This window comes from Halichoerus grypus, chromosome 2 (assembly GCF_964656455.1).
Source record: "Halichoerus grypus chromosome 2, mHalGry1.hap1.1, whole genome shotgun sequence".
NCBI classification, from domain to species: Eukaryota; Metazoa; Chordata; class Mammalia; order Carnivora; family Phocidae; genus Halichoerus; species Halichoerus grypus.
Window position 1 is genome coordinate 113,000,954 of NC_135713.1, and position 21,924 is coordinate 113,022,877.

General features: G+C 40.5%; 1 protein-coding gene across 2 annotated transcripts in view; it reads right to left on the reverse strand.

Annotated features, from left to right (window-relative positions):
• Nucleotides 1-21,924, reverse strand: part of STK32A (serine/threonine kinase 32A) — a 125,666-nt gene that overhangs the window by 10,732 nt on the left and 93,010 nt on the right. For both annotated transcript variants that reach the window (XM_036065734.2, XM_036065732.2), the window contains exons 8-11: nt 14,585-14,682; nt 9,999-10,115; nt 7,535-7,660; nt 5,922-6,050 (exon numbers count right to left, since the gene is read on the reverse strand). In XM_036065734.2, coding sequence (XP_035921627.1) covers nt 5,922-6,050; nt 7,535-7,660; nt 9,999-10,115; nt 14,585-14,682 — 470 coding nt within the window. The remainder of the gene's footprint in view (nt 1-5,921; nt 6,051-7,534; nt 7,661-9,998; nt 10,116-14,584; nt 14,683-21,924) is intronic.

Consider the following 21,924-nt stretch of genomic DNA (forward strand, 5'->3'; position numbering starts at 1 on the left):
ATATGCCCATAGGATAAATATATCTTGCAAATTCTCTCTCTCTCTCACCCTAGCATTTCTTGAAACAATTTTTTTTTTAAGAGAGAGAAAGAGAGAGCAGGGGTGGGAGGGGTAGAGGGAAAGGGAGAGAGAGAATCTCAATCAGGCTCCACACCCAGCGTGGAGCCTGACGTCGTGAGGCTCGATCTCACAACTCTGAGATCATGACCTGAGCCGAAATCAAGAGTTGGATACTTAATCGACTGAGACACCCAGGAGCCCCTCTTAAAACAATTTAACCAAAACAAAGAGACCAGATAAAACACAGGTTAAAAGGTTTGCAGGATATTTAAAGTACATCTTTAAATGAAAATGATGGCTGTATTAATACAATTAATTGGGCTAAAAATTATGTTTAAAATTTCCATTTTAATGAATTGCCAAATAAGAAAGCAGATGGAATGTAGAGAAGGAGAAGATAAGCCAATGGGTTTGTCGTGCATGTTTTTTCCCAGCCAGGAAGCAGGCTTTAAAGACTGAGGGAGTAGGGGCGCCTGGGTGGCTCAGTTGTTAAGCATCTGTCTTCGGCTCAGGTCATGATCTCAGGATCCTGGGATCGAGCCCCACATCAGGCTCCCTGCTCAGAGGGGAAGGCTGCTTCTCCCTCTCTCTCCCTCTCCCACTCCCCTTGCTTGTGTTCCCTCTCTCACTGTCTCTCTCTCTCTGTCAAATAAATAAATGATAAAAAAAAAAAGATTGAGGGAGTAGTAAGAGACCATGCATTATCACTAAAATCATCACAGTTGGATTGCTGACCTCTTTTCCAGGTCAGATCTGGTTCCAGATCTGGTTCCTCTAGGTTGAATAGAGGTAGCCACACAGAAAACAAAGGATAAGGGCATTTCAGGACTGGTATATCCTGAGAGTATAGAAATGCCTTCATTATTTCAAAACAAATGAAATGGCAGACGGTTGCCAACAGTAGGAAATACCTGTGCTGTGTTCAAGAGGCCTGGACCAGAAGAGGAACCAGATCAAATGCTTGCTCTTCTGGAAAGCCTGTCTTGACCCTCACTCAGGACCAATGAGTAATTCCCAGAGCACTTTGTACCTCTAAGGGCAGCAATGACTAGAAAGTCAGAGACATTTCCTGACACAGCAGGCACTTTATAATCATGTATTGAATGAATGAATGAATGAATGAACGAACATGGTAATACTGTAATGAGCTGCTAAGATTGATCCTCACATTTTTTTTATTAACAATGTATCATTTGTTTCAGGGGTACAGGTCTGTGATTCATCAGTCTTACACAATTCACAGCGCTCAACATAGCACATACCCTCCCCAGTGTCCATCACCCAGCCATCTCATCCCTCCACCCCCCTCCACTCCAGCAACCCTGTTTGTTTCCTGAGATTAAGAGTCTCTTATGGTTTGTCTCCCCCTCTGGTTTCATCTTGTTTCATTTTTCCCTCCCTTCCCCTATGATCCTCTGTCTTGTTCCTCAAATTCCTCGTATCAGTGAGATCATATGATACTCATATTTTAAAAACCTTGATGTTTTCAAAGAGTAGATAGAGTGCTATTTTGAGATTCACGATCTTTCTGATTCTTCTTTGGGAGAATACTAACCTTTACTGTGAAGCAAAATAATTTTTATTTTTAAACTTAGGGTACCAGATTAGAAGGAACTAGAATAGAATATTAGAATGGGCAGCTCCAAGCTCCCATCAACAGAAACAAAAAACAAGCAGAAACTGTCAGAGCTAACTTTGTCAGAATTCTGGAAAGCAATCAAAGGTTTTCTTTAACAACCAAGGAAACACTAAATCAAGAAAAAATGCAACTTAAAAAATGCTCCTGGTGTTCAAGGAAACCTCTGTCAAAATATTAGCTAAACACAATCTAACATAACAGGAACTTCAGGGATGACACATGACAAGGAATACGGTGTTTGCAAAAGTAGTTTGTAAAAGTTACTTTATAAAGGACAAGTACTGCCTTCAACAATCAAAAAAGAGCAAACCCTACAAAAGGAGAGAATCTGATTTCTGGAGGTACTTTATTATAATACTCAAATGTCAGGTTTTCAACAATAAAATCACAAGGCCCATTCAAAGGAACAGAAATTATCCCTGAGGATGCCCAAACATTGGATTTACTAAACAGAGACTTTATTTTTTTTAAGATTTATTTCTATACTTGAGAGAGAGAGCAGCATGAGCAGGAGGGGCAGAGGGAGAGGGAGAGAGAATCTCCAGCAGACTCCGCCCAACACAGGGCTTGATCTCACAACCCCAAGATCATGACCTGAGCTGAAACCAAGAGTTGGACGCTTAACTGACTGAGCCACCCAGGCACCCCCAAATAGAGACTTCAAAACAACTATCTTAAATATGCTCAAAAAGGTAAAGAAACCATGGAAGGAAACCATATGTTAGGGTACAAAACAGTCTCAATACATTTTAAAAGATTAAAATCATACAAATTATCTTCTCTGACCACAAAAAAATGAAGCTAGAAATCAACAATAGAAGAAAACCGGAAAATTCACAAATATGTGGAAATTAAACAACACATTCTTAAATAGCCATTGGGTCAAAATAATCACAACAAGAGTTAGAAAAAACTTCAAGATAAATAAACAGAAATACCCACAATACTAAGACTTAGGGGATGCAGTGAAAGGCAGTAATCAGAGGGGATTTAATAGCTGTAAATGTCTACCTTAGAAAAGAAGAAATATCCCAAATCAATAACCTAACTTCATACCTTGATGAATTAGAAAAAGAAAAGCAGGCTAAACCCAAAGCTAGCAGAAGGAAGGAAATAATAAAGATGAGAGCAGAGACAAATGAAATAGAGAATAGAAGAACAACAAACATAATCACTGGTTCTTTGAAAAGATGAACAAGACTGACAAATGTTTAGCCATACATAAAGAAAAAAAGAGAAAAGATGCAAATAACTAAAATCATAAATGAAAGTGGGAACACATGACTTCCAACCTTACCTTACAGAAATAAAAAAAACGAGGGTGAACAAATGTACATCAACAAATAACATGTAGATGAAATGGACAAATTTCTAGAAAAACAAATTACGCTGTACATCAACAAATAACATCTAGATAAAATGGACAAATTTCTAGAAAAACACAAATTACTACAAAAACTTTAGAAGAAATATAAAATCTCAACAGACCTATAACAAATAAAGAGTAATCTACAAGTAAAAGTCTGTAATAAGAAACTTTCCAACAAAGAAAAGTCCAGGACCAGATGACTTTAGCAGTGAATTCTACCAAACGTTTAAAGAAGAAATAATACCAATCTTTCTCAAACTCGTCTGGAAAAAAAAAAAAAAAAGACGAGGAGGGAACATTTTCTAACTCGTTCTATGAGCCCAGCTTTACCCCAATACCAAAACAGCTAAAGACATCAAAAGAGAAGAAAATTACCAATTTTCATTATGAATATAGATGAAAGAATCTTCAACAATGTTCTAGCAAACCAAGTCCAACAGTATATTAAAAGATTATACATAATGAGCAAGTAGGATTTATCCCAGGAGTGTGAGAATGGTTCACCATAAGAAAACCAGCCAAAATAACACATTGCATTAATAGAAGTAAGAAAAGAAAAATGTGCAAGATTATCTCATTTGACCCAGAAAAAGGCATTTGACAAAATTCAAGACCCTTCATGATGAAAACACTAAAAAAACCTAGGAATAGAAGAATACTTCTTCAACAAGATAAAGGGCTTTTACAAAAAAACACAGCTAACACAATACTCAATGGTAAAAGGTACTTACCCCTAAGAGCAAAAAAAAAAAAAAAAAAAAAGGCAAAGATGCCTGCTTTTGCCATTGCTATTCAACAATCTACTGGAATTTCTAGCCAGAGCAATCAGGGAAAGAAAAGAATTAAAGGCGTCCAAACTGTAAAGAAGAGTAAAACTATCCTTATTTGCAGATGACATGGTCTCATAGATAGAAAATCCCACGGAATCCACAAGGAAGCTGTAGGGCTAAGAAATGAGCTCAGCAAAGTTGCAGCATACAGAATCAACAAAGAAAAATTGGTTGTGTTTCTATACACCAGGAATTAACAATCCAAGAAGGAAATTAACGATTCCATTTCCATAGTATCCAAAAGAATAAAATACTTAAGAGTAAGTTTAACGAAGGAGGCGAAAAATTTGTACTCGCAAAAGCTGCAGAACATTGCTGAAAGAAATTAAGGAAAAGACAAATGGGGTTTGGGGTAACAAAAAATTTTGGAACTAAAGAGTGGTGGTGGCTGTACAGCAACATGAACGTACTTCATGCCACTGAATTGTACACTTAAAAATGGTTAAAATGGGAAATTTCATGTTACATGTATTTTACCTCAATAAAATTTTAAAAACAAAAGAAAAGATCAAGCAGTTGTACACTTCCCTGAGTAGAGATGGAAGGGCCTGTTTTTATCATGGGCAAAGCCACTTCTTGGTAAAGGATTCTGACGTCGATATGAGGCCCAGAAGAAAGGGGAAGCAGCGTCCCTCATTTGGGTGGTCTTCGAAAATGCTAGGGTCTGTCCTGTGGGTAAGTGGCTTGTCACCTTTCACATCAGGAGGGAGGCTTCCTGGGGCTGGGCGTTGGGGAAGAACTAGGACAAGAGGGACCCCAGGAAGATGTCCAGTGGGGCAACATGACCTTGTAACTCTAAGAAGAGCGATGCCCAATTTTCACTGTCCAGTTGCAAAATTTCCTTTCCTTCCAGTATACTGAACCTCTTGTTTATTGAGCCTATACTGTATGAAGGCACTATTGGGGTACCATGAAGACACTGGTGGGTACGACCTGGGCTTCCCCCACAAGGAGCCTTCATTTTAGTGGGATAGAAAAAGAAACACAAATAAACACATAATATTTGTAAATTATATTAATGTCACAAAGGAATTAAAAATTGGGGCTGAGAAAGAGTGCGGTAGCTGAGACCTTGTGTTCGGCAAATGGCGTTTAGGGTATAAAGGACAATAGGAAACCCCCTATGTCAAGATCTGAGAGTAGAATATTGAAGGAAAAGGGAAGAGCGAAGGTCCTAGGGAAGGACGAAGCCTGTAGTTAGTGAGGGTCAGATACATATAAGGTCGTGTAGTTGGAGGGTCTTGAGCGAGGGCAAGAATGATCAAGTACAAGGGCGGCTGGGGAAGGGAGATGGACCAGGTAGAGCGTGGTAGGCACGGTGAAAAGTTATTCACAAACTGCTGTCATCATTGAAACTTTAGAATACTTATAATAAGGAGGATCTCTCAGGCTTGGCTACATTTGGGGGCTGTCTGTGGAAGAGCCTGCACGGGCAAGTTCTATAGGTGCACAGCAGGGAGCAAGCCTGGAGAAGCCAGCTGGTTACGATGCCAAGAACAGATCATTAGGAGAAAGGTGGTTGAAGTGAGAAGCAATAGGCACGATGGGTTTGTGCCACGGCAAAGCCTCCCTTGGAAGGCTGTAGAAAATACTTGAGGATGGGCAGCAGGCCCGAAGCCCGTTCTATGAACAACAGCATGTGGACTTGGATAAATTGACTGTGAAAGTATATAGTGTCCCTGGAGGACTAGAGACATGAAGGACATTGAGAATATTTATTTGTTTGCAGAGCTACCAATTGGAGTGTCTTCCAGGAAATTGTAAGATTTGAAATGAGAGCTTGAAGAGGGCAATAACTGAATGAAGTTCATGGCAGAGCCAGAGTCCCCCGTGAAATGTTCCTGCTCTGCTAGGAACCCCAGCGCTGCCCAGGCCTGCCATTTCAGAAGCCTGGGTGTTCAGTGACTCTGTGCCTTCACAAAACAGCAACGTGGGTTGCTAAGCAGCCCTCCCACCAGAAGCTCTCGAACCAAGGGCGTCAGGAAGAGTCCCGTGACCCTGGGTCTGGTGGGCACCTGCTTACCTGGGAGGAATCACATTTCCTCCTCTCTTTCTCCTTCTTTGCCAGACGTTTCTTTTTCTTGTGAAGAGGTTTGGACTCCAGAATCATTTCTTCGAGTTCGAAGGTGGGGTCGCAATTCAGCCTGCCTTTCTGCAAGAAAGACCAGTTGGCTCAGTCCTTTGATTCTGGATCATTCTACAAATACGCCAGACCTAATACCAGGAATAGCACCTAGTTTTGACAGAGCTGTTCAAGAATAAGCAGCTGCGATTCCTACTCTGTTTTAGATAATTTATGGCCGGCATTGTTTTTCATACTCTCGATTTTATATTTTGTTTGTTTTCTAAACTCCCCACGAGCCCTCAGTGAGTGAGAAAGGAAATCAAACTCCAGTTGTTCTTCTAAAGTTTGAACTTGTGAATTATGTTTCTCAAAGTGTGTTGTGACGATTATATATGTAGATCCCAATCACCTGAGTTGTTGGCCCAGCTGCCCAGTTCCCCGGCCAGACCTCCAGAGTCAGTGATTCTGAACAGAGGCTGAGGAAACTACATTTTTAACAAGCTTCCCAGATGATTCGGATGGATGGTAAAGTCAGAGACTCATACATAGAGCCTCTCCTGAGGCAGGGTGGATGGCTAATGGCTGTGGTGTGTGCATAGGAGGAAGAGTGGACGCAACAGGAGGTGTGTGTGGATCTCCACAGTGTCATGCATCCATCAGCCAAGGTACATGCTGCCCCTACAGGACTCTGCAACACGGCAAGGTAAGACCTACACCTACCTTCTTGTTGATCCATAAGAGAGCAACTCCCCAACAGAATTCCACCACACTGCCTACTCATGTCTCCTACTGTGCTCTTTCACCCAACCCACCCACCAGTGCGGCTCCCTCTGTTTGCACAGGACGGATCACACCCCACAAGCCCTCGGAATGCGCCTTCCTTGGGCTGAACCACAGAAAACTATGAACTGACTCAATTGTACCCTTTAGGAGTTCATTATTCTGCCCGTCTATCTGATACTGAATGTGTAGACTCAGACTGGCAGAGGGAAGCTAGAGGCCTCCCTTGGGTCCCTTGGCCGAAGCTTCTGGACTCCAGCTTTTACCAGCGGTCTGCAGGAGGCCACAGATGTCCCCTAGCCAGGTATTCACCCAGCGGGAATGATTTCCCTTTGGCTGTTTAGTCCTTATGAATGTAGCTCTGTGGCAGTGAACCACTAAAGGAAGAGGGGTGAGTGGTAAAAAAAAAAACCCCAATATTTTCAATGCTGTGACTCACAGAACTCTTGGAAACAGGTTTCTACATCTTTGAAATCTGAGAAAACACTGTTCCTCAATGAGCAGATTCCGGGGAATGACTATTTGGAGGACTAGGGCTTCCTTCCAGTAGAAGCATACCACAAAAAGTGATTAGGAGCTAGAACTCCAGATGCTGATAGACCTGGACGAAAATCCCACTTGGCCACTTGCTAGCCACGTGACCTTTGGTGGCCCATTTACCCGGTGTGTGCCTCCATTGTCCCATCTGTGAGACAGGGGTTGGGCTGTCTTACAACACTGGTGGGGTTATCTAATGAGACCGTGTTTGTAACTGAATGAGAGTTACTATGGGTTTTTTAGGATTGACTCACGTTAGGAATAAAGCCTGGAATGAGCCTCTTCTGCAAAACCGCATCCCAGTTCATGTCATTCATATATGGGAAGTTCTGAACATCAGACAAGTGAGAAAATCGTTGGTCTGGATTAGGCTCAAGTAGCTGCCAATGGAATACAAACATCAAGATCATAATGAAGGTCAAAGTGGGGCAAAAAAAATCAAACAAATTCCCTCTAAAAGTTTTCAGGTGTGGGTCTAAAGAAAACAAGGTAGAGTTCCCCTTCCCTAATCCTATCAAATAATAAAGATAATACATACATAAATAATGTGATAATGCACGGATAGGATGAGCTGTAAGTAGGTTTTTGCAGTGTGGTGAGTGAAAATAGATTGTCCTATTGAGTCAAACATACCTTTGATTCCCGACTCCCTTACTTTATTAACTATGGGCAAGTTTGTCCTCTAAACCTTAGTTTGCCCTCTATAAAAAGGGGATAATAGCCTATTTCGTATGGTTGTAGCTAGGAATAAATGAGGCCATGTATATAAAGTACCTAAGAGAAGGTCTGTCCTTATTAGGTGGTGAATGCTCATGCGTTTTTACAAATGAAATTAATTTCCTACTAAAAGTTTTAGCTGTTCATACAATTAATCAAAATATATTGGATGTGACACAGATAAGATGTAACCAAGATTACTGTTACAGTTTGGGGTTTTGCTAAGTGTGATTAAAGATTCCCCCCCCTGCCCCCTGTAACTGCTCCACAGTCAATATCACATCAGTCCTGTTGGTCAAATGGGAAATGTCAGTTCTGCTTGAGAACACTCCTGGAGACTATAGCCATGGATCATCGGAGTGTAATTTTGGGGTGAGGAGGGCTATCTTGAAATTGAGGACAATTTGCTTATGGAAAATGACCCCTCCCTTCTTCATCTTTGACATTATCAATATCCCTATTCCAAAACAGGGAACTTGACCCCAAAGGCAGGAGGCACAGGTGTGAACCCTAGGCCCTCAAAGCTCTTGTCCTTCACCAACCACAACCTGTGCGATTTTCCCTCTTCAAAGAAAACCAAGTGCATCCTGTGGGGCTCCTCATTCTTACCTACATATAATCATTCAGTGCATACTACTGAGCTGCTGCTACAGTTGCCATTAATCTTTTCCATGAACATGGGCACCCTGAAAATCTGATGGACACTATGGACCTCGTTTATTCAAATACCAGATTTTACCACCTGTCAGGCTCTGTGCTAGGTGCCAAGGTAGCATGGTGAAGAAGCCTGATGTGGTCCCTCCTCATAGGCCTTAGAAGACAGTAATCATTAGCCCAAGAATCACACACATATAATGCATAAGTGCAAATTAAAAAAAAAATAGTATGAAGGAAAGATAGTGTTATGTGAGCTTACAACAGAAGAAAGCTTCCCGAGGAAGTGATATTTAAGCTGAGATCTAAAGCTGTGCTTCTCAAACTATCTATGTAGAAGGGCCAATTTTTTTCTGTTTAATTTCCTACCCAGTGAGATCAGTATGTACCATGTACAACTTGTGATTTGAGTTAATACCCTGTTCAGTAAGATGAGTCCACTGACCATGTACTTAGAGGCATCAGCAGTATCACATTGCTATAACAGTTTCTAAATGCTTCTCTCAATTTCTATACTTCTCATGGACCTGTAGGGAACAATGCATGGACTTGAACCAGTAAGTGAATCCTATTGAGTAGTGTTGATCTAAAGGAGGGAGCTGGAGGAGCTGGGGATGGGGGCACTGTTCCAAGCAGAGTGTGTGCAAAGGCCCTGTGGTAAGAGATAATAAATGATGGTGAGGAAGGAGAAGAAAAGGAGAAGAGAAAAAAGTCTATGTGTAGTCAAAAGGGGAACAAAAGTCCAAAATAAAGCTTGAGTGGTAGTCAGAACCTTTATACCATACAGATTATTTTGATCTTTATTCTGAGAACGATGAGAAGACAATAAATTTTGCTTTGAACAGATCAGTATGGGGCAGAGGGGAGAACTGAATGGAGTGTGTAAAAATGTCCAGGACAAACCAGTTATAAGGGAAGACCTGATGGTAATAGGACTGGGGAGATGACAGTAGAGATAAAGAGAAGTGACAGAGTCAAGAGATATTTACAAAATCAGGTTACTTGGCCATGAATTGGATATGGGGATGATGAGTGACTTCTGGTTTCTGGCTTCCATAACTGGATGAATGGAGGGGCCACTCACTGAGAAAGGGAACATTACAGCAAGTCCAGGAAATAGCGATCAGGAAGTCCATTTTGGACACACTGAGTTTGACATGGCTCAACAAGAGGACACATGTGTTGCCTTAATGGAGCCACGTGTTTGCAAGCTGTTAGGTGCAAAGCCCACTCTAGAAATGTGTATTATCGTGGCTGCCGCCAATATTATAAACTAACTTCTCACCCCAAACCAGAGGGCATGCTTCTTTTTACCACTTCCTTTTGTCATGCAGTCCTCCTTCTTACCTTCTTAAGTAGTGACACCATTTCCTGTGACCAGGCAGAGGGGTAAGTCACAATAGCTGTCTCAAACATGTGTGCAATTTCCTTGCTGGAGGTGCTGGAGCGAATATGGAATGGTCTCTTGAGGGCGAGAAAAAGGAAGAGTCTTCATTTTTACAGGGTAAAGAAAAAATTTTCCTTTGCCCATGTTCCCAAGCTGAATTTTCAACCAGTAAAATCTCAGTATCATTTTCTGATCCCTTCCAGCTGATTGTTGTTTTCATATGCAAATGTGGTCTACTGTTGCCAGATCTTTTATTTAAAAAAAAAAAAAAAAGACACCAGAAATCTCTAGTTTCCTGTGAAATCTCAGAATTTTTAAAAACTTAGTAAGTCCATTGGGCCAAATGAAACATTCTGTACACTAAATCCACCTCTGAGATACCAATCTGGGACTGTTTTGTAAGGCAGCTTACGTCCGTATTTACATAGAACATGGGACAAGTGCTCAGTAAATGAAACTTTAAAAAAAAATTGTTACTTAAATGTTGATTATAAAGAGATCCAGAGTTTTACTCCACCTCTTTGTGCTTTTTGAATCGGTAATAAGTTCAGGATAGAATGTTACCCAGAAAACTTTAACTCCAGTCCAAAATGCTATGAGTTGCTAGTTCTGTGGAGTGGGGTGGAGAACTTTATGATGAGGCATAGTATTTTTACCTCTGAGAGAACCAAGTTCTTTTATAGTTTTAACTTTGGGGAAAAGAAAACAGTGGTTCTGTTATATTTTTCACAGCTGTCCACTAGAGAGCAGCCTTTACCTATATTAATTTCTCTATTTCATAAACTAGATTTAGGGGTTTTTATCTTTTGTGTGAACTGTGAGCTACTTAGGGCCAGAGATCATCCCCTACTCATATTTGTGTCCACTGGACCTAGCACCTACTAGGTGCTCGTTACATGTTTGTCGAATGAACACAATTTCCATATTAGATTAAGCAACAATGGGACAGTTAATATGGATATGTACATTCATCAAGTGCCTGGCCCTTTCAAGAACTTAATAAATGACTGTGGACTGATGGAATAAATTGGGAGAGATGGAAGAATTTAATATTCTTCCTGTTGTAAATCAGTATTAAAAGGTAATGTAATTATAGATGGCTAATAGACACAGAAAAATATGCTCACCATCACTCATCATCAGGGAAATACAAATCAAAACCACAATGAGATATCACCTCACACCTGTCAGAATGGCTAAAATTAACAACACAGGAAACAACAGGTATTGGCGAGGATGTAGAGAAGGGGAACCCTCTTATACTGTTGGTGGGAATGCAAACTGGTACAGCCACTCTGGAAAATACTATGGAAGTTCCCCAAAAAGCTAAAAATAGAATTACCTACAATCCTGCAATTGCATTACTGGGTATTTACCCAAAGGATACAAAAATACTAATTCAAATGGATACATGCACCCTGATGTTTATAGCAGCATTATCAACATAGCCAAATTATGGAAACTGCCCAAGTGTCCACTGACTGATGAATGGATAAAGAAGAAGTGATATATATATATCACTTCATATATATATACACACACACATATATATACGAATATTACTCAGCCATCAAAAAGGAATGAAATCTTGCCATTTGCAAAGATGTGGATGGAGCTAGAAGAGTATTATGCTAAGCAAAATAAGTCAGAGATAGACAAATACCATATGATTTCACTCATGTGTGGAATTTAAGAAGCAAAACAAACGAACATGAGGGTGTGGGGGGAAGAGGCAAACTGAGAGACAAGTTCTTAACTATAGAGAACAAAGTGATGGTTACCAGAGGAGAGGTGGGCAGGGGGACAGGCTAAATGGGTGATGGGCATTAAGGAGGACACTTGTCATGATGAGTCCTGGGTGTTGCATGTAAATGATGAATCACTGAATTCTATACCTGAAACTAATATTACACTGTTAACTAATGGAATTTCAAGAAAAGCCTGGGGGAAGCAAAGGTAATGTGATTAGGATCTTGAGGCAAAAAAGGATTTGAGTGTTATTGAGGCACTCGATTGGTGTTTGTTCCTTCATCTGTCCTTTATCTGTAAAATAAACCACCACATGAGATTGTTGGAAAAATTAAATGACATAATACATGTAAAGTTCTCCAAAGAGCAGCTAACACATATTACACACAATGCAGGAGAGAGATTTGTATTATTCTTGAACACAGGCTAGGAAGGGTGGATATAAATGTGAACAGTGAACAGCAAGATGAGTCATCAATAAAGGTGACGTGAAGAAAGGCTTAACTCTACACATGGTATGTTAATGTCAAGTTAGTTGGGGAACCACCAAGTGCTAGGCGTTGACTCCCTAAAAAGGAGACTGGCCAAACTTTATTTTTTTTATGCAAGGTCTAAACATACACATTTCCTGCATATTTTCTTCCCACAAGACTGAATAAAGGACTGTAGATAATTCATCTGTCTCAGTAACAATAGAGCGGAGATAACCTGTGTAACTTAGTCTCAGAAAGGAAGTGCTGGGTACCTTCTCACCATGATCAATGCTTATGGAGTGTTTACTAGCCAAAGGCACCGTGGGTCACTGCATGGGATTCACTCCATGCTTACACCCTTAAGAGCTGGGGCAGGTTTGGCAGCTTCAGCTTCCAGGGTTATATATGTACGGGCATACACTTTTTTCTTTCTTCTAATTTCCTTCTTCATTTCATTGCTGCTTCTAAACTTACTGTTCCTCACTAAAAACATAAAAGGATTTGATAAATGAATAAATTAACTGATAAATGCCACAGACAACTAATTTAAGTGTACTTTTTTCCTTTTACTTTAGAAGGCCATGTGACTGAACTTAATATTTTTTAAAAAATCCTCATGATCTGTCAACTTATTAAAAATAGTCAAATTGCCTTTGTCTTATACAATAACTTATCTTTCTCGTTCTCAAACTTTAAATCCATGTTAATTCATCAACTACGAGAACTGCATATTTATTCATTTGCCAAATATTCACTGAATGCCCATGATGTCCCAGCACCTCTGTTGGATACTAGGGATACAAGAATAAGAGAGACATGATTTCTACACTGGTGGAGACTGTCAGAAACCATAACTATTTATATAGACTCTGCACACACACATACACACACCCCTAAATCAACAGAATGCATGCTATAAAGAAATTACAGAGTGCAGTGACAGGGTATATCAAACAATTCTTACCCAGCATATAAAATAAGAGCAAGAATATAAAGAATGAATAAGGTGGAAAAAGTAAAACATTAGACGGGAGAAAATGAGCTGTTGTGCTTATGGTCTTATTTCAGGAGTACAAGAGCAAAAGAGTTGCAGCCAAGGATATATAATTAGTGCAAAACTATGCGTGTACCTATTGGAAGCTGACACTTAAGGATAACCCAAGGCTAGAAAAGACGGACCTTGCCTTTACAATGCAGACAAAGCAGGTTAATAGCTAAGGGGACCATTCATCAAGATTGCAGTGAAGTTCAGAAACCACAGAGATGTCAAGCATGTTTGTCTTTGAGGCATATATTGGTCTATAAATGAGAATTTGTAAATGTGGAGGAGATCATGGTTTAGCGCCCGTCCTCTGTGATCTCGTTGTGTTGATAGTTGTAATTAAATGTGATTAGCTAGGTTTTGAAACCTAATTACCTACAGCCCACTTGGTGATTCTTTGCTAGAATGTGGCAGAATTGATATAGTGCCTTGTCCCCCAATTCATTCAATACACACTTGGTATGTTTCTATTTAAAGTTAAATACTGGGGATGATACTGAACTGTATAAGGCACATGCTTCACCTTAATGAATTTATAATCTAATAATATAGAAGAGATTATGTAAAAATTGATATACCTTGAAAAACTCACAAGGATAATACTTTACAAAATGGATTTAAATTCAATAATCTGTTAGTACCCTTTCTTCACCTCCCCCCACCCCAAAAATAGAAAGAAAAAAAGTAAATCTGACAATGTTAATACATCATATCACAGAGAACTACCACAGAGATAAAACCGTATGGGAGGGGGAAAAATATTTTCTGGGCAAAATTCTTCCTAGGCATTTTCTTAGTTTAAGAAATGCCTTCTTTAAAAGGAAGCCACTCTAATTTGCCCCCCAAACTCAGAACCCAGGAGCCAAATGACAGAGAGGAATCCAACAAGACAGGGCATGAAGGTGTTGTATTAATAATTCACACTCACATTGAGGAACTATGTTGAAGTTAGAATCCTGTACTGTGACTGCAAAGTGCTTTTCTTTAAACAAACAAATATATTTCCACAAGATATTTAGTGAGGTGCCCTGATCTTCCCTCCCTGGGAGTTTATAATACTCATATTATTCATTTAATTTTATCTACAGTTAATGTTAACTCACATGCTTGGATCCATATGTAGGAGAGTGAATATGTGCCCAAATCCCAAGTATCACATGGCACAGTGCTTTCACCTTGCAAACAAACTGCTTGATTTTAGAAAAAAAAAAAAAAATCCATTCTTTCATTCTAAAAATAAAACTTGGAAGAGTAACCAAAGAGAAACGCAATTCCAGCATACCCGGCCTCTCAAGAGCTCGTACGCCGTCACTCCCAGGGACCACCAGTCCACAGCAAAGGAATAGCCTGCTTCTCTTCTGGAGCTGAACATCTCAGGCGCTGAAAATACAGAAAAGTTAGGTCCGTTTTACAGCCTGGGACATTAACAAATCTCTGCTCCCAACGTGTTCCTCCTAAGGCACATTGCCAGGGTAAATAGAAGGAATAATCACTGCTGTGGGTGTTTATCAGCGCTTGCTAGATTGCTTGCAACAGGCAAAAATGGCTAGTTTTCTCGTCTCAGTGGCTTCATTCATCAGCCAACACACAGGCATGCACGGGCCTTGATGGGCAAATTCTCCTCTTATTTATATCCCGTAACTATTAAAAATTGGATCCCATAAGGCCTCAAATGTTCAGCGGACCCTAAAATCAGGAAGGCTGGGAAGATGTTATTTGTTGCCTTGATTTGAAAGGTTTGTGCTAACGGACTGAAATGTGTATTCCTGCTGCAAACAACACTTAGAATTTGGTGCAAGGTATATTGGATTGGCTCTCCATCTCAGTCATCTAGAAGACCCAAGGACAGCATTTACAGCCTACTATTGGTGGTGAGGGAGAGAGAAGGAGGGAGTGGGCACTCTGAGAAATAGAAGCTTTCACATCAGGTGGAGAAACTTACACTTTGTAACATAGTTATTTGAAAGGACTCCAAGGGAAGGCAAAACTACAGTCAGTTTTGACCCCAATGGTGACCCCTAGTTATGCATTTTCTAAGCACTTTGATGCCCTGTGCACCTTCTTCATACTCTTCCAAGAATATACCTAGCTCGTGAGGGGTAAAGCACAAAGCAAGGGCGGTGTGCTCACCACTACACTTCTAGCGTCTAACATTGAACCTGGCATTTAGGGTCACTCAACAGAAATGTGTTGACTAAATAAACAACAAGGAGTCAAGTCAACAAGCAAGGGTGGCAGTTCTTAGCTCTGGAGCCACGCCGTCTGGGGTCAGAACCTGCCTTTACCACTTATTCTGACCTTGAACAAGTCAGCTGCTGAAGCTTGAGAACCCTCATCAGCAAAGTCAAAATAAGAAGATCTTTAGAGAGGTGAGACATTAAATGAGATAATGCATGCGCAAATCTCAGCTCCATGCTTGGCCCCTAGGAAGTGCTCCAAAAACTAGTCACGGTTCTGGAGAGGCAAACATTCATAGGAATGCGAATTTTGCTTGTCAACAGCTATCCACAGTTGACCCAAGCCTCTGGGACTAAGGCGCTGGCTCTGGACAAAAGAAACTGGCATGACGTGAGGCCTGCACATGGTCTTGACCTAGCTAGGGTACTCAAGTGCCAAGTAAAATCCTGCGGACGCCATCCAATCCGAGGTAGAATGTTGACATCCTGATGCCCAGGACTGACCCTGAAGATAAGAGCCTCATTCCCCAGTAATTTCATCTCCCACACATCACTGCCTCCTATCTTTAAGTCACAGCTCCCCATCAGTTTGGGAGATGATGGCCCTGACCCCACGGTACCCCCTAGACTGGATGGAAATGGGCTTTATTTCTACTTTCCCTTACCAGTACCCTGGGTGACAGGTGACAGGCATCTCACTTAGAGAGAGCGAAGTCTGAGGGAGGAACAGGCCATTGTGCTAGGAGAATGCCTCACATCTGGGTGTTTTCAATTTGACAGTATTGTGAACAATGCTGTCATGAACGCTCCTAAAAGTCCACACATCTATAGGTTATGTTCCTGGAAGGGGAGCTGTTGGGGATACGATGTGCGTCTTCACACATTCTGGATAATGCCCAACTATTTACCCCAGTGGTAGTACCAATTAACATGGTGACCAGCAGGGTATCAGAGTTGCTTTGCTCAGCTTCCTTACCTACGCTTGGTGTTAATTTGCCTTTTGAATTCTGCCAATCTAGTAAGTGTGTATTGAGCTTTCATTGTGGTTTAAATAGACATTCTCCTGGTTATTAATAAGCTTGACCACATTTTAATGTGTCTATTGGCTATTTGGATTTCCATCACTTGGTTTTTCAGGTTTTACAATACCTAGACAGAAGATTTTTTTTTTAAGATTTTATTCATTTTTAGAGCGAGAGCGAGGGGACGGGCAGAGGGGGAGAGAGAGGGACAAGTAGAATCCTTGTTGAGCATGGAGCCTGATGTGGGGCTCGATCTCATGACCCTGAGATCCTGACCTGAAATGAAACCAATAGTCAGATGCTTAACTGACTGAGTCACCCAGATGCCCCTAGATAGTAGATTCTTGGTCAAGAAATAAAGAAAGGGCCTCAAACCTAATCCACAATTGTGATGCAACAGAAATAATTAATGAAATTTACAAAAAAATATTCTAAATTTCATCTACCCCAAAAATCTGTGAATAATAAAGGTTTTCTGAAAAAGAATAAAGACATAGACTTGCATCTCATGTACTAAATTATATTATAAAGCTGTAATAAGATTTGAAGACCCACAGCATGTAGATGCTGGTATATAAGGATATTTAGTTTATGATGAAGATATTGTAAATCAACATAGAAAAGGTCTTATTTGATATGTCATCTCAGAACAATTATTTAATGATCTAACAAAAAATAAAGTCAGATCCTTATGACATATCTTCAGTCAAGATTATATGTAACTGGAATAAGGAAAGAAATGAAACTATAACAGTATTAAAAATATTAGGTAACCATATCCAAAATCTGGAGATAAGAAGGTCTTACTAAGAATAGTATCAAAGAGGGCGCCTGGGTGGCTCAGTTGGTTAAGCAACTGCCTTCGGCTCAGGTCATGATCCTGGAGTCCCGGGATCGAGTCCCACATCGGGCTCCCTGCTCGGCAGGGAGTCTGCTTTTCCCTCTGATCCTCCTCCCTCTCATGCTCTCTGTCTCTCATTCTCTCTCTCTCAAATAAATAAATAAAATCTTTAAAAAAAAAAAAGAATAGTATCAAAGGTAGAAATTATAGGGGTGCGTGGGTGGTGCATTTGGTTGAGGGATTGACTTTGGTTTCAGCTCAGGTAAGGTAGGATCTCAGGGTCATTGGATTGGACCCCTCCTCAGGCTCCGCGCTCTGTGTGGAGTCTGCTTGAAACTCTCTCTCCTTCTCCTTCTGCCCCTCCCCTCCTTGCATGCTCACTCTCTCTCCCTCTCTCAAATAAGTAAATAAATCTTAAAAAAAATAAATAATAAAAAAGGTAGAAGCTATAAAAAAGACTAATGGTGTGATGATGTTAAAAAAATAGTTCATTACATAAAAATGTCATAAGAACAACAGCAAACTAAAAGGTAGGAAATCATATTTATAATGATTCACTATAATCATATGATACACTATAATATTCTGAATATATAAGGCTCCAGAATTTTTTATATAGTCAATAAGAAATAGGATAAAAATATTAACACCCTAATAGAAAATGAGCAAAGAATATGCACAGTTTACAAAAGAAGTCAGAGAATTTCAGTATTAGTATCACGAGGGACCATTTTAAATGATCTTTTCAGGAAGATTAAAGATATTCATTGTGCAGCCCTGCTGAGAATGCAGGGAACTGAATATTCTCAGACACTTTCAGAATAAATGAGCAGAAATCAATGTGAACCTTCAGGAGGAAAATGCATTAACACATAAATATCCACTGACCAGGAATTCTTTGAATGGGACTTCATCACAAAGATAAACAAGTTGCAGGACCTATTTCTGCTAACAGGAGTTTCATTACAAATTTATTTATGTTTCAAAATGAGAAACAACCTAACATTCAACAATAAAGAATTGGTTCAATTTGATGCAGTCCTCTAATTCTGGAGCACACGATCATTAAAAATGATAGTTCTCTACACGGGCATGGGAAAAGAAGCAGAGTATCATTTGCCAAGACCCAGGCTCTGGTAAGTCAGAGAGAAACGAGGTGCAATTCTGGCTGAGGCAGGTTACACCTGGAGCCTGGAGACGAGAGAGGTCGCCCAGCATAGCAGAGTGTTCGGGCTCTGACCCTCACAGCGGTATCCCTTCCTCCACAGGGGGCAAAGTGCTTCATTTCTCAATTTGTACATTTCAAGTGGGAATAACAATAGTATTGGCCTCACGGAAGTTTTGGTTTCAACGATGTCATACATGCACTTAGAACAGTGCTTGGCACTTAGGAAGAGCTCAGCGTTGGCCATTGTTTCTTCATCATCATCACCATCATCATCACCACGAGTGCTACGGCTCGAGATGTTTTCAGATGTGGGTTTAACTTTGTGCTCCACCAGTTACTCGCTGTGTGATTATGAACTTCTTTCACAGGGTTGCTTTGAGAATTTCATGGCCTAATAAATGTTAAAAGCTTAGCAAAGTGTTCAGGCCAGGATAACTGCTCATTGTATGATGTCTATTGTTATTATATCATAAAGTGAAAATTTAGGTTACAAAAATTCAGTATGATCCAACTTTAAAAAAAAATGTGTGTGTGTGCACAGGAAAAAAAAAAGTCTGGAAGGAAACCATAAATATCTACAAGGAGAGAAATTAATTTAACTTCTTTTTGCTTATCAGCATTTTACACATTTTCCATAGTGAATTTGCTTTGTTTTTAATTGGGAAGAGAAGAATGTTTTCACTGGTTAAGCTCTAAGTGATCTGGATTATATTCACACAGAGGTAGGAGGGAGGGCGAGGAAGGAGGGGAGGGAGTAGGGAGCTGAAAGGAAGGTGGTTCAGAACCGGGAGAAACTGCTGTGTAACGAACGTGCTCAGCACCTCATCTTAGTAGATGTCATATATTCCTATCATCGTCAGTATTTCATCCTTGTTTTTTTTCTTTCTTCTTAGAATATTTTTTTCTTTTTGGGGCACCTGGGTGGCTCCCTCAGTTAAGCATCAACTCTTGGTTTCGGCTCAGGTCATGTTCTCAGGGTCCTGAGATCGAGCCCTGTGTCAGGCTCCGCACTCAGCGGGGAGTCGACTTGGGACTGTTCCTCCCCCTCCCTCCCCCTCCACCCCTCCCCCCACTCACACACCTGCAGGTGCACTGCACAGGTGCTCTCTGAAATAAATAAATAAAATCTTTAAAAAAAGAATATTTTTTTCTTTCTATAACTGCTAATTCGTATCCCACAGGAGTGCTAAAAAATGGGTATAGGTGCTGGTGAATGTCTGTTACCTAGATATTACCAAATTTGGATCATAATTTTTAAAAAAGAAGCAGCAGATTTCTACCTAGGACACCTCTTAGAAAGACTCTTACCAAAAAGTCAAAGGCAAAGGCAACCTTTGGATTCAGAGTTAAGGGATGACAGATACTCATTTATACTGAAACAAGAAACATTTCTAACAGTTTGGCTTACCTAAATGGATTTACAACCTTTTACAGACCACAGATAATTTCTAATAAATTTCTCCTTTAACTCTCTTTCAGGAAGAAGCTTGACTTTCTGTAGTCAGAGCTTACTTTAAATCTAAGCTTTTTCAGTTATTAGCCATGTGATCTTGGGCAAATCACTTAGCTTCTTATCTTCTCATTGTAAAATGGTGGTAATTATAGTCTGCTTCATAGAGTCGCTGAGAAAAAAATAAATGAATAAATGAACGTTAAACATTTAACACAGTGTCTGGCCCATAGAAAGCTTTCAATAAATATTGGTAATTGTTAATTATAAGGGTGAAGTTGGAAAAGCAGAGAGAACCTTGAATGCACTCCAATTTCCTAGCTCCGTGTTGTGAAAGGGCCCGAAATGCCAAATATGAGGAGAATTAAATTATACAGATATTGTATTTAAAATCACTGGGGAGAGAAAAGAAGGGTAGCCTCCCTTTACTCCTCTCACCATGGAAACCAAGCCTAGAAAACCCAGATGCACATTCTGATTTGGCTCCAAGAAAATAGCCCTTAATATGGAAACCCAGGAAACCTGCAGAATATATTCATCAGACCAGCGGGCTCAGATATTCCCTTTTATCATCTGAGAACTGTGAGTTTTAGGCAGAAAATAGGCTGAATTATATGTGTCCATTATTTTAGAAGTGACAAAGGAGATTTATTCCCCGCACTGGTAACAGGAAGCCAGGAAATTAGTAGTTGTTCAAATATCATCTAAAATAAGACTTATTTTCTTTTCCCAGAGGATTTCTTCTCTTGGGAAGTGAAGTGGCCCTGTATGTAGGGGTTTTCTTTTCCTCTCTCTAGTTATACGAGGAAGGGAATGACATATTAAAAGTGGCTTTGCTCTTACCCTTGATTTCAAGTTCAAATATTTTGCTCATAAATGACTCTGACCATATTTAGTCAGTACAATTCACTCCACCCCCTAATTCCACTGGCTTAACCAGTGAATTATCTGCTTTAAGCATCTCAATTAATTAGGGTAGAAGCAGAAATAGGTTTTTTTCTTCCATCATCTGCAACAACTATGCAGTGTCTAGCTTCCCATTTGTGTTGGGTAGGGGGCTCCCTTAATGATAGTTCATAGTCTCTTGCTTAAAACATTTTAATCCTTTTTGCCCATTAAAACATCTACTTCACAAACTTTAAAATTCAGTCCTATGAATTTAAAGACTAATCTCAAGTCTGATCCAGAGCTCTCTCATACCACGGGGCTAGATTCAGCCCCCTTGGTGTGAAGATTGCTAACCTGGCTGTCATATCCCTTCTCCCTTTTCCTAGAAAGTACCATTTCTTTTAGGACATGGAAGAGGGAGAGTGGAGGCAGAGGGATCCTAACACAAATGCCCTGGGGTGATCTCTCTTTAGTTGCTTCTAATAGCTGACGTCACTCCTCGTCTATAGCAGAGTTTCTCAACCCTGGCTGCATGGCAGAATTACCAGAAGAGCTTTTCAAGCACCCTGTGCTTGGGGGGCACCTCCAAGATCCTGATATAGTTGAGCTCTATTGGAATTGGTGGTGTTTCTAGTAAGCCACGCCAATAGGAACCGCCCTCCCTCCAGGCTACTGGCGGGGTCCCTCACAAGCTGGATCCCACCCTCTGGCTAATCCAGACACACGCTCAAACACTGCTGTCTGTCTCCTAACGTTATGGTCCCCAGGAAGACTTAACTCCATGGACAGATCGGGCTCTGTGGGTACCAGGACCAGTCAGCACATACGGTGAGGAACCAGACATGGACCAAGCATGGAAATCCAAGTCACTCACCTCACAGTTACCCACAGACTTTCCAGATCATTCTCTTGAGATCTGACTCACCTGTCCTAGGTGGGGAGAGCGGAAAAGCCCCTCTTCCTGAATCCCTTTGGGGAAAGGATAGCAGTTGTCTCTTTACATTTCTGGGGATGGGTGGGAGACAAGGCTAGTTCTGCCACAATGGCGTCTACACAGAGATGCTCCAACAAGAGCA